This window comes from Microtus ochrogaster, chromosome 26 (assembly GCF_000317375.1).
Source record: "Microtus ochrogaster isolate Prairie Vole_2 chromosome 26, MicOch1.0, whole genome shotgun sequence".
Lineage (NCBI taxonomy): Eukaryota > Metazoa > Chordata > Mammalia > Rodentia > Cricetidae > Microtus > Microtus ochrogaster.
In genome coordinates, this window is record NC_022025.1 from 8,465,219 (window position 1) to 8,477,917 (window position 12,699).

At 44.8% G+C, this 12,699-nt stretch overlaps 1 protein-coding gene across 4 annotated transcripts in view; it reads left to right on the top strand.

Annotated features, from left to right (window-relative positions):
- Pclo (piccolo presynaptic cytomatrix protein) overlaps positions 1–12,699 on the top strand; it is a 293,606-nt gene that overhangs the window by 144,613 nt on the left and 136,294 nt on the right. For 3 of the 4 annotated variants that reach the window (XM_013350428.2, XM_013350429.2, XM_026784683.1), the window contains 2 exons: positions 4,749–9,771; positions 10,130–12,147. In XM_013350428.2, coding sequence (XP_013205882.1) covers positions 4,749–9,771; positions 10,130–12,147 — 7,041 coding nt within the window. The remainder of the gene's footprint in view (positions 1–4,748; positions 9,772–10,129; positions 12,148–12,699) is intronic. The other variant, XM_013350430.2, reaches the window with a different exon arrangement.

Genomic DNA, 12,699 nt, shown 5'->3' on the forward strand with positions numbered 1-12,699 from the left:
GGGAGAAGGGTTGGGAGGAGGGGGGAAGGGTGGGAGGAGGGGGAGGGAAATGGGAGGAGGTGGAAACTTGTTTTTTTTTCCTTTTCTCAATAAAAAAAAATTAAAAAAAAAATCCAAGTAATCCTCCTCATTTGCCTCTTACCACATTCAAGATTCTTTTTCTAAATCCCCTTTCCTTCTATCTAACCTACACAAATATTGATAATGTAACCATCATGGTGGATGTTTTAAAAACTAGGGAAATTGGATTTTATACTCCAAATAGAAGTATACTTGGAGGAAAATAGCAGAATGGAGGATTTTAGTGCGGTTCTGATTATAAAGCCTCGATTCACAGCCCCTATCTGTGAGTACTTTTCTCCTGTGACACTTCTGACATAAGTTCTTTCCTTAGTATCCATCTCTCTTTCTAACTTTTGGCACACTCTTTTGGGCAATTTTCACAGCTTGTATATCTGCACTATTTTATATTCATTTATCAATTTGTAAGTTGTTTTAATATTGTGTTGTTTTTAGTTCTTCATTGCTACATCATTCAGTTTCTTTATTCAAATTTCCAAAATGTGTTTATTAAGCAAAATTAAATGAATATATATTAAAATGAGAATATATTTAAATATGATATATATTTAAAAGTATACCTCTTTAAACTTTTCAGTTTCATATTTTTAAGTCATGTCACTATAATATTCTGTATTTTCACCTATATATCCACGCAGGAAACTTTCCGTCTTCGTTCCATATTCTCTACTGAGAACTGCTGTCCTCCAGATGGAAACTAGAGTTAGCGTAGATTTTAATGTGGGCTTTGTTTTCTGTTAAAATAGCTGAAGGGCCAATAGTCAAGCTATCTCTCAGCATAGAATGCAGTACCTGCCTTGTTTGCGATTGGAGCGCTTTAGTTACTCATATTTCTGTCCAACGTGATTGGGGGAGGGGGAGGGAAATGGGAGGCGGTGGTGGGGAAGAGACAGAAATCTTTAATAAATAAATAAATAAAAGTTACTCATATTTGCCCTCCTTCCTAACATAAACTTTCTATACAGGATTGAAGATAGGCCCTGTGCTCGATCAGCTCATTTAAAATAAAGTCTAGAAAAACCAACCAAGCACTTACAGTTATCTGTCTTTGCACATTTTCATACGAATCCTAGAACTCAATTCCTAACGCTTCTATCTTCAGAAACTTTTGTTCTTCTCCAGTGTGGAGTGCCTCTGGCTTCAAGTCAAGTCTTGAGGAAAGAGCACAGACATGCTCGAAAGAACATATGTATTTTTGTGCATTTTCTCCCACTAGGCTCCCCACAAGGTACAGCAGGGTCAAGAGTTTCAGATGGCGCTGACTCGTGACTGCTTTCTCTCTGACGTGTCTACTGTCCAGTAATGGCTATGGGAGGCTCTCAGGAAAGGAGATGCTCCAATCCCTACTATTTGTTAGTACGTTTAAAAATTGAAGCTTAGCCCCTGAAATTTTTGAGTGGTTATTTTCAATACGTAGATTAGCAAAGCTCAAGTAACTAAAACTCTATGCATGGAAATCATGCCGTATGCTATAGGGCAGTGTGATGGACTGCATCCTGATCACTAAGAACAGACAGACAGCATTCTCTTTAGGGGAATGAAAGTAACACTGTGATTTTAAAGCCGAGCCTGCAGCGTTACTGACTTTATCAAAGGTGATAAAACTTGCATACAGAAGTAACCTAACTGAAATGGTATTCTCATTTTAGAATTTCAGAGGTGATTCTAAACAGTATTAAGTGTTAAAAGTGAAACAGAGAATACAGATATCAATTTCCTGATGGTTCAAATGAAAAGGAGTGAATTTTTAAAAGTCAGTAACAGTTTATATTTTAGATATTTTATAATATTATATATGTGTGTGTTCTACGTTATTCAAAAGTATGTTTGTTATAGTCTTATATATAAATATTTTTTCTTTTTTTTTTTTTTTTTTGGTTTTTCGAGACAGGGTTTCTCTGTGGCTTTGGAGCCTGTCCTGGAACTAGCTCTGTAGAACCAGGCTGGTCTCAAACTCACAGAGATCCGCCTGCCTCTGCCTCCCGAGTGCTGGGATTAAAGGCGTGCGCCACCACCGCCCGGCCTTATATATAAATATTAATTCACTAAATAGATTAATACTTTTCTTGAAATAAGTATACTGTTACAAATTTTTGAAGCACATGAGAAAATGTCTCCAATCTTTTAGTCTGATGTAATGAGAAATTGGTGGTAAAATGGCCCACATTATGTTGCCTTCACATAAATCCTTTGACCATATTCTAGACTGTGGTACTTCAAACACCCATTTTAAAGTTCAATAATTAGAGAAAACAGGATACGTCTTACAGACTGTAATCTACATCTAATTTCCCCTTGTTTATAAGTGTTATTAATGAAGCAGTGTCAAGGACCAGTTAGCTACAAGAAAGACAAATGGTTGCCAAGTCCTGATATGTCCAATTCCTTTTTAAAATGATTAATAGCAGTAATAAAGATTAATTTGTAGGTGCCTTTAATCAGTGAAGCAAAGAACCTGATCACTGAGTGATCTGATGTTTCACAGCTAAACTATGTAGTTAATTAGAACACATGATTATGTGAGATTATATATACCTAAATCTAGTTAATGGGGTAAAAATTAACATTCCAAAGTGTACCCTGGTGAGCACGACTCTCCTTTGAACCTTCCAGTGAGGTGCATTAGAAACAACTAATTGATTCTCCATCGGTCACTCCTAGCATATTGTCTACAGAATGAGCCTTTGCACACTTGCTACCAATTAATACACAATGGAGAGAGCAGCACAGAAGCAGCCTCACCAGCCTTGGTGAGGGAAGCCAGGGAAGCGCGTGGGGCAGACAGTACCAGAAGGTCTGAGAAGGGAGAACATAGTTCAAAGGAGTAAAGGATGCGTAGGCACACGGGAAAGCCATACACCGGCAGGAGCAGAGAAAGGATTTTAATGTTTTGTGTTAGCACTTCATGAATTCCCTTTTGCTTTTCTTTGTTATGTTCTATGTATCTAGTCTTAACCTTTTTTTTTATAAAGATGTCAGGACGGACTTCAAAAATCTGTATTATAAACTATCAGAATTAACTTACGGAAGATCATATTTTGGCTGATTTTCCTCCATAACCGTGGTGTTTGCTGTGAATGATGGGAGGCAGCGTTAACTAATGAAGTCATTCACTGAGACTCTCTTGTGCTTCCCAACCCTGCTCTGTGTCATCTTGTGGGATGCGGTGAGGTCATGCTGTCCACTCAGGAAGACCGTGTATTAGCAGACTGCTGTGATGGCAGCCTGTTTGTTTTGTCTCTGTTGTTCTATAAGGAGAGAGAGGAAGGAGATGTGGGTGGAGAGGAGGCAGGAGGGACCTGGGAGGATTCCGAGTCAGAATTGCTGTGATGAAACACCATGACCAAGAAACTTGGGGAGGGAAGGGTTTATTTCAGCTTACACTTCTAAGAACATTATCACTAAGGGAAGTCAGGACAGGAACTCACACAGGGCAGGAACCTAGAAGCAGGGGCTGATGCAGAAGCCATGGAGGGATCTGCTTACTGGTTTGCTCCCCATGGCTTGCTCAGCCCAGAACCACTAGCTTAGGGATGGCACCACCCACAATGGGCTGGTCTTCCCCCATCAATCACGAGTTAAGCCTTACAGCTGGGTCTTATGGAGGCATTTCCTCCTTCCAGATAACTCAAGCTTGTGTCAAGTTAAAATAAAGCTATTCAGCACAGAGGAGTTGGAAGAGGAAAATCCATAATCAAATATTTATGAAAAACTTTTCAATTAAAGAAAAAAAAATAACACACACAAGAGAGGAAAAGGGGGAGGGAGAAAGAAAGATTGCTTGCTGTATGATCATGACAAGAATCCATGTTCAGACTGCAGCACCCATGTAAGAAATAAGTGTGGCCTTGTACACCTGTAACATCAGTCCTGGGGTAGGGACTTGGGACAGGGCTGGCAGGGACGGGAAGATTTCTTGGGCTCACTGGTCATCTAGCATAGCCAAAATCAGCAAGCTCCAGGTCCAGTGAATGACCCTGTCTTAAGGGAACTAGACAAAGAATAATAGAACACCCAATGTTCTCCTCTGCCGTCCAAGGATGGCCAGACAAGAGACAGACACATACACACATGAGAGAGAGAGACAGAGACTGACTTTTCCTTTTAACCATTTGAACTTCATCCCAAAATAAATGTATTGATACAGAGAATGTATTTGAAGGAAAGTGAAATTAAAATGTAAAGGGGCCTCGTGAAATTAGTGAAAGAAAATCAAGTGAAATTGAGAATTAATATGTAATTTATATTTAGTTTAAACGAAAACTAACCTAAGTTAGTGAATATCAACTGTTCTCAGTTTTGTTCTCATACAAAGATTTTTTTTTTTTTGAAAATACCATCTTATGCCAGGTGGTGGTGGAAAACACATTTAACCTCAGCACTCGAGGCAGAGGCAGAGGCAGGCAGGTCTTGGTGAGTTCGAGGCCAGCCTGGGGTATAAAGCAAGTTCCAGAATGGGCTCCAAAGCTACACACACACACAAAAAAAAACCCCTGTGTCAGAAAACAACAACAACAATGATACCAAACAAACAAAAACTATAATCACATAGCTGAATTTTTCCATATTTATTCCTCAATTATTGATGGTTATTTAATAATAATGGTGAATGGTGAAGCCCCGTGATTAGTTCAACTCTAATTGTGATTTTTTTTCCCCTCCACTAGGAAAAGGAAGAGGACAAGTCCGATACCTCCAGTTCTCAGCAGCCCAAGAGCCCACAAGGTCTGAGTGACACGGGCTACTCTTCTGATGGAATATCAGGTTCTCTTGGTGAAATCCCAAGTCTTATACCAAGCGATGACAAAGATTTGCTCAAAGGACTCAAAAAGGACTCTTTCTCACAAGAAAGCAGCCCTTCCAGCCCCTCGGACCTAGCGAAGCTGGAAAGCACAGTACTATCCATATTGGAAGCTCAGGCGAGTACACTGGGTGATAAATCAGAAAAGAAAGCACAGCCCCAGAAGGTTTCTCCTGAGCAGCCTCAGGACCAACAAAAGCCTCAGATCCAGTCTGAAATGCTGGATATTACTATTTCGCAAGAAGAGGTCAAAGAGAGCCAAGAAAAGAAAGAAAGTTCCAAAAGGGATAGCCAACAAGGCTTTCCTTCCAGGAAGGACCATAAAGAAAAGCCTGAGCTGGTTGATGACCTGAGTCCAAGAAGAGCATCCTATGATTCCGTGGAAGACAGCAGTGAAAGTGAAAACTCCCCTGTTGTACGTCGAAAGCGGAGAACTAGTGTTGGCTCCTCAAGCAGCGATGAGTATAAACAGGAAGACAGTCAAGGTTCTGGGGAAGAAGAGGACTTCATACGAAAACAGATTCTCGAAATGAGTGCGGATGAGGATGCTTCTGGCTCTGAAGACGATGAGTTCATCAGGAGTCAGCTCAAAGAGATTGGAGGTCTTCCTGAGAGCCAGAAAAGGGAAGAAGCCAAAGGCAAAGGGAAAAGCACAGTGGGGAAGCACAGACGACTGACTCGCAAGAGTACCACTAGCTTTGATGATGATGCAGGGAGACGTCATTCCTGGCATGACGAGGACGATGAAACATTTGATGAAAGCCCTGAGCTCAAATTCCGAGAAACTAAAAGTCAGGAGAGCGAAGAACTTGTCGTTGCTGGAGGCGGAGGGTTACGTCGTTTTAAGACGATCGAACTCAACAGCACGACAGCAGATAAATACTCCGCGGAATCCTCTCAGAAAAAAACAACTTTGTATTTTGACGAAGAGCCAGAATTAGAAATGGAAAGCCTGACAGACTCACCTGAGGACAGATCTCGGGGAGAGGGCTCCTCTAGTCTCCATGCATCCAGCTTCACTCCTGGCACGTCCCCTACATCGGTGTCGTCACTTGATGAGGACAGCGACAGCAGCCCCAGCCACAAGAAAGGGGAAAGCAAACAGCAGCGCAAAGCGCGGCACCGAACACATGGCCCTCTCTTGCCCACCATCGAAGATTCTTCGGAGGAAGAAGAATTGAGAGAGGAAGAAGAATTGCTCAAAGAGCAAGAGAAGCAGCGGGAATTGGAGCAGCAACAAAGGAAGAGTTCTAGTAAGAAATCAAAGAAAGACAAAGATGAACTTCGAGCTCAGAGAAGGAGAGAAAGACCCAAGACGCCACCCAGTAATCTCTCCCCCATTGAGGATGCATCTCCCACAGAAGAACTGCGCCAGGCGGCAGAAATGGAGGAGCTCCATAGGTCCTCTTGTTCTGAATACTCACCTAGCATAGAATCCGACCCGGAAGGGTTTGAAATAAGCCCTGAGAAAATAATCGAAGTTCAGAAGGTTTATAAATTGCCAACAGCCGTGTCTCTGTACTCACCCACAGATGAGCAATCTGTGATGCAGAGAGAAGGTGTTCAGAAGGGCCTGAGGAGTGCCGAGGAGATGTATGAAGAAATGATGCATAAAACCCACAAATACAAGTCCTTCCCAGCTGCAAGTGAGCGAGACGAAGTGTTTGAAAAAGAGCCGCTGTATGGAGGCATGCTAATAGAGGATTACATCTATGAATCTTTAGTGGAGGACACATACAATGGATCTGTAGATGGCGGCCTGCTCACCAGGCAAGAAGAACAAAATGGCTTTCTGCAGCAGAGAGGGAGAGAGCAAAAGATAAGACTCCCCGAACAGATTTATGATGATCCTATGCAGAAAATTACAGACCTCCAGAAAGAGTTTTATGAGTTAGAAAGCTTACATTCCATTGCGCCTCAAGAAGACATAGTTTCGAGCTCGTATATCATTCCAGAAAGCCACGAGATAGTGGACCTGGGCACCATGGTAACTTCTACCAGTGAGGAGAAGAAATTATTAGATGCTGACGCTGCCTATGAAGAACTTATGAGGCGGCAACAGATGCAGGTAACAGATGGATCCAGTCCTCTGCAGACCACCGTCGGGGATGACATGACAGAGTCCACTATGGATTTTGACAGGGTGCAAGATGCATCTTTGACATCAAGCATCCTTTCTGGAGCATCTCTTACGGACTCAACCAGCAGCGCCACTCTCTCTATCCCAGACGTTAAGATAACCCAACATTTTTCAACAGAAGAACTTGAAGATGAATATGTAACTGATTATACCAGAGAAATTCAAGAAATAATTGCCCATGAGTCACTGATATTGACCTACTCCGAGCCTTCGGAAAGTGCTGCGTCTGTCCCCCCGTCCGACACACCTTCTCTAACGTCATCGATTTCTTCAGTCTGCACCACCGACAGCTCCTCACCCGTCGCTCCCCTGGACAGCGTAACCGCTGCTTATACAGAGCCAGCGGGAGGAATAACTAAATTTGAAGACTCTGAGGAAATTTCTTTCTCAACTTATTTTCCAGGCAGTGTCATAGACTACCCAGAAGACATAGGCGTGTCCTTGGATCGGACCATCGTGCCTGAAAGTCGAACTGGTGGTGAGCATGTTGTGATTTCCTTCTCTAGTGTGGCCCCTTCTGTCACAGAAACTGTAGGACCTAAAGCTGACAGGCCACACGCTGACACTGTGTCCACGGACTTACCTACATCTGAAAAAGATACCATGAAAGGCAAGACAGAAACTGGGGATGGAATTATTCTAGAGGTTTTGGATGCTTACAAAGACAAAAGGGAAGAGTCTGAGGCTGAATCCGCAAAAATCAGCTTACCTGAAACTGGGTTGGTCCAAACACCTCCTTCCGTAATAGCCCCTCAGATGAAAGAACAGCCTGTATCTCCATATTCTGTATCTGGAAAGGTCTCCAGTCAGGAAAAGCCCACATATAGGTTACCATCAGCTGGTCCTCCTGTTTCTACCCACCCACCTAAATCTCATCCATTTTTCCGAAGTTCTTCTTTGGACATATCAGCCCAGCCACCCCCTCCTCCACCATTGCCCCCAGCAACTTCACCTAAGCCAACCATTTATCCTAAAAAAAAGTTGGCCGCTCAAGCTCCAGTGACTCCAACAACTATCGCTACAACCCACGTTGATGTTGTTACTACAGTGGAGGTCACGGCTGCTCGGAGGAGTAATGGGCTACCTGCAACCAAAGTATGTGCCTCCGCACCGCCTCCTGTCCCTCCAAAGCCTGCTTCAATTCCAACTGGACTTGTGTTTACACATCGGCCAGAACCGATCAAACCTCCAATTGCCCCCAAGCCAGTAGTTCCTCAGATTCCGGTTACTACACCAAAAACAACAGACACATGCCCCAAACCAACAGGTCTGTCTTTAACTTCAAGTATGTCCCTGAATTTAGTGACTTCAGCAGATTACAAACTGCCTTCCCCTACCTCTCCGCTTTCCCCACACTCCAATAAATCCTCACCAAGGTACTCTAAGTCTCTAATGGAGACGTACGTGGTTATCACATTGCCCTCTGAACCTGGGACTCCAACAGATTCTTCTGCTGCCCAAGCCATTACCAGCTGGCCCTTGGGATCACCCCCAAAAGATCTAGTTTCCCTTGAAACAGTGTTTTCTGTAGTTCCTCCTATGACAACTACAGAAATTCCAAGTTCTTCACAGCCAGCCCTGTATGCACCAGGAGCTTTGGAGACATTTTCATCTGCCCCTGTTGTGACACCGTCTCTATTTCAAGGAGCTCCAACATCACTTACACAGTTCCTTCCAACAGAAGGATCAAAAACCCAGGTTTCTGCGACCGGAAGCACAGCCCCCAGCATCGCTCCCAGAAGTGTTTCCATACCCATTCCGCCAGAGCCTCTTGCTCTAGACAGGCGTCCGTACAAGGAAAATGGAAAGTTGCCACTTACTGGTGATGCCATTGATTTACGTACAATACCAAAAACAGAAGCTAAAGCAGCTGAAAAATGTATGGATCTTTCTGCCTCTGCAGTGGAGGTGAAAAGGCAGACCACGACAAATGAAATTTATGGGCGACAAATTAGCGCCATCCAACCTTCTATCATAAATCTCAGCGCTGCTGCCTCTTTAATAACCCCAGTCGGCCTAGACTCCGAGACAGTGGCGGTTGTCACGTGCACTGATACTACAACTTACACAACAGTCACGGGAAGCCAAGGGAGCGGAGAGCGCGCAGGGGCAGCACCCCTCCAGCTTACCGTTTCGAAACATACCGAGTCACCCTATAGGACAGCAGGCGGCCAGACATTTCCCACGATCAGAGACGAAGCACCAATCAACTTATCGCTAGGTCCCTCCGCTCAGTCAGTGACGCTGGCTGTTACGAAGCCTGTCACTGTGCCCCCTGTCGGTGTCACCAATGGATGGACTGACAGCATCGCATCTCAGGGGATCACAGACGGAGAAGCGGTAGATCTCAGCACATCCAAGTCTCATAGGACTGTTGTAACAATGGATGAGTCTACTTCCAATGTGGTGACCAAAATAATAGAAGATGACGAGAAGCCTGTTGATCTGACCGCGGGAAGAAGGGCTGTGTGCTGTGACATGGTTTATAAGTTGCCTTTTGGAAGGAGCTGCACAGCGCAGCAGCCTGCCACTACCCTTCCTGAAGACCGCTTCGGTTACAGGGACGATCACTATCAGTATGATAGATCAGGGCCGTACGGTTACAGAGGGGTTGGTGGAATGAAACCTTCCATGTCTGATACTAATTTGGCAGAAGCTGGACATTTTATCTATAAAAGTAAGAATGCTTTTGATTATTCTGGAGGCGCTGATGCAGCAGTAGATCTAACTTCAGGGAGAGTATCTACAGGTCAGTATGATATAGCCATAGACGCTGCCTTGAAATGCCATTACGGTCTTCTGCATCTCGTTTCAGGATGAGAAAAATACCCCTACTCTGGTTTCCTTTACATTTTTGCTTTCTTTGGATGTCTTGGCAATTATATTTTACAGTACACGCGCATTTTTGTTTCTTCGTGGTTCTTGCTGTTGTCGTTGTCTGCATGTGCCTGCATGTCCAACATTGCTTCTTCTCCGCACCTAACTAGGTTAACCTGTGGATTTGCATGCCGTCCCATTCATTGCGTCCACCGAGATAAAAGGGCTTTCAGACCCAAACAGCATCATTCATTCTGAGAACTGGACTATAACTCTACCCTGTATTTCAGGTGAGGTAATGGATTATTCAAGCAAGACTACAGGTCCATACCCAGAAACACGCCAAGTCATTTCAGGAGTTGGGATTAGTACCCCACAGTATTCCACAGCGAGAATGACTCCTCCCCCAGGACCGCAGTATGGAGTGGGAAGTGTTTTGAGGTCATCTAATGGTGTTGTCTATTCTTCGGTAGCAACTCCAATCCCCGCCACGTTTGCTATCACCACTCAGCCCGGCTCCATTTTCAGCACCACGGTCAGGGATTTGTCTGGCCTTCATACAACAGATGCACTGACTTCACTCTCAGCCCTGCATCAAAGCCAGCCAATGCCTCGGTCGTATTTCCTAACAACGGGTGCATCAGAAACAGACATCTCAGTAACCGGCAATGACATCAATGCCAGTCTGCAAACGATGACTATGGAAACTCTCCCTGCTGAGACAATGGACTCTGTCCCTGCTTTAACCACAGCATCGGAAGGGTTCTCTGAGGTGGTAGGAGAGGAAAGCACTCTTCTAATGGTCTCTGATGAAGACAAGCAGCAGCAGCAGCTTGACTTGGAGCGAGAGCTCCTGGAGCTGGAGAAAATTAAGCAGCAGCGCTTTGCTGAGGAGTTGGAGTGGGAACGTCAGGAGATTCAGAGGTTCCGAGAGCAGGAAAAGATCATGGTTCAAAAGAAACTGGAGGAGCTGCAGTCTATGAAACAGCACCTCCTATACCAGCAAGAAGAAGAGCGGCAGGCCCAGTTCATGATGAGGCAGGAGACGCTAGCTCAGCAGCAGTTACAGCTTGAGCAAATTCAGCAGCTGCAACAGCAGCTACACCAGCAGCTTGAGGAGCAGAAGCTCCGCCAGATCTACCAGTACAACTATGACCCCTCTGCAAACGCCTCTCCGCAAACCACCACCGAGCAGGCCATGTTGGAGGGTCAGTATGCAGCTCCGGAGGGCAGTCAGTTTTGGGCCACCGAAGATGCCACCACCACAGCTTCTACTGTGATGGCCATTGAAATACCCCAGAGCCAAGGATGGTACACTGTTCAATCCGATGGGGTGACTCAGTACATCGCTCCACCCGGCATCCTGAGTACTGTTTCAGAGATACCTCTGACAGATGTTGTGGTAAAAGAGGAGAAACAGCCAAAAAAGAGAGGTTCTGGAGCTAAAGTTCGGGGGCAGTATGAAGAGATGGGGGAAAGTCTGGCAGACGATCCGCGGAACTTGAAAAAGATAGTGGACAGTGGCGTCCAAACTGACGACGAAGAAACTGCTGACCGGAGCTATGCCAGTAGGAGGAGGAGAACTAAAAAGAGCGTTGATACCAGCGTCCAGACTGATGACGAAGATCAGGACGAATGGGATGTGCCTTCTAGGTCAAGGAGAAAAGCCCGTCCGGGGAAGTACGGAGAGAGCACCACAGAGGGTGACAAGACCAAACCCCTCTCCAAAGTCTCCAGTGTAGCGGTTCAGACAGTCGCAGAGATATCTGTGCAAACTGAACCAGTGGGAACCATAAGGACACCTTCCATACGAGCGCGGGTGGATGCCAAGGTAGAAATAATTAAACACATTTCAGCACCTGAAAAGACTTACAAAGGGGGCAGTTTAGGATGTCAAACAGAAACAGATTCAGACACACAGAGCCCTCCTTATCTGGGTGCCTCCTCTCCACCCAAAGACAAGAAACGCCCAACACCTTTAGAGATCGGGTACTCATCAGCTCACCTTCGGGCAGACACCACAGTCCAGCTGGCTCCTTCCCCACCCAAATCTCCCAAGGTCCTCTACTCCCCCATCTCCCCACTGTCACCAGGCAAAGCATTAGAATCAGCCTTTGTACCTTACGAAAAACCCCTCCCTGATGACGTAAGTCCACAGAAAGTGCTCCATCCAGACATGGCTAAAGTGCCCCCAGCAAGTCCTAAGACAGCCAAGATGATGCAGCGTTCTCTGTCTGACCCCAAGCCTCTGAGTCCTACAGCAGACGAGCGTTCCAGGGCTCCTTTTCAGTATTCCGAGGGCTTCACGGTAAGAGGGGTTCCTTTCAGTTAGAAGACAATGGATGCGTACATGTTAATCATGTGTTTGCAGACTTAGAAGGTAACAAGGCTGGCGCGTAGAAAGTGAAAGACTAAAATTGAGGGAGGGCTATTGCATTATAAATGTGTCGGGGGTGGGGAGGACCTCACTCTCTTAAAAATGCCTACAGAAAAAAAAAAAGGTTTATTCTAAAATACAGATCTCTGACTCATAGACCGATTTTAGTGTGTTCAACTAATATTCATTTCCCCACCTGATGGGATAAAATATTGAATATAAATAAACAAGGCAAAGGATGAAGTATGACCATGCATTGAGACCAGGAGTGTTAGAACTCATGACTGGAGTGCTGGTCAAATAAACGTGTGTAGTCAGTCTCTTTTTCCAGTCAGGATATTGGCCTTAAAAGCTTAGCATAAACTTATTGCCCAAGATGTGAACAGATGAAAGTAAGGCCCAGTTCATCCAAGTTTACTTTGTTTGGGGCAACTTTCTTAAACTAACCTCAGATGAGCCTTTACTACAAATGCTAATAGAAGC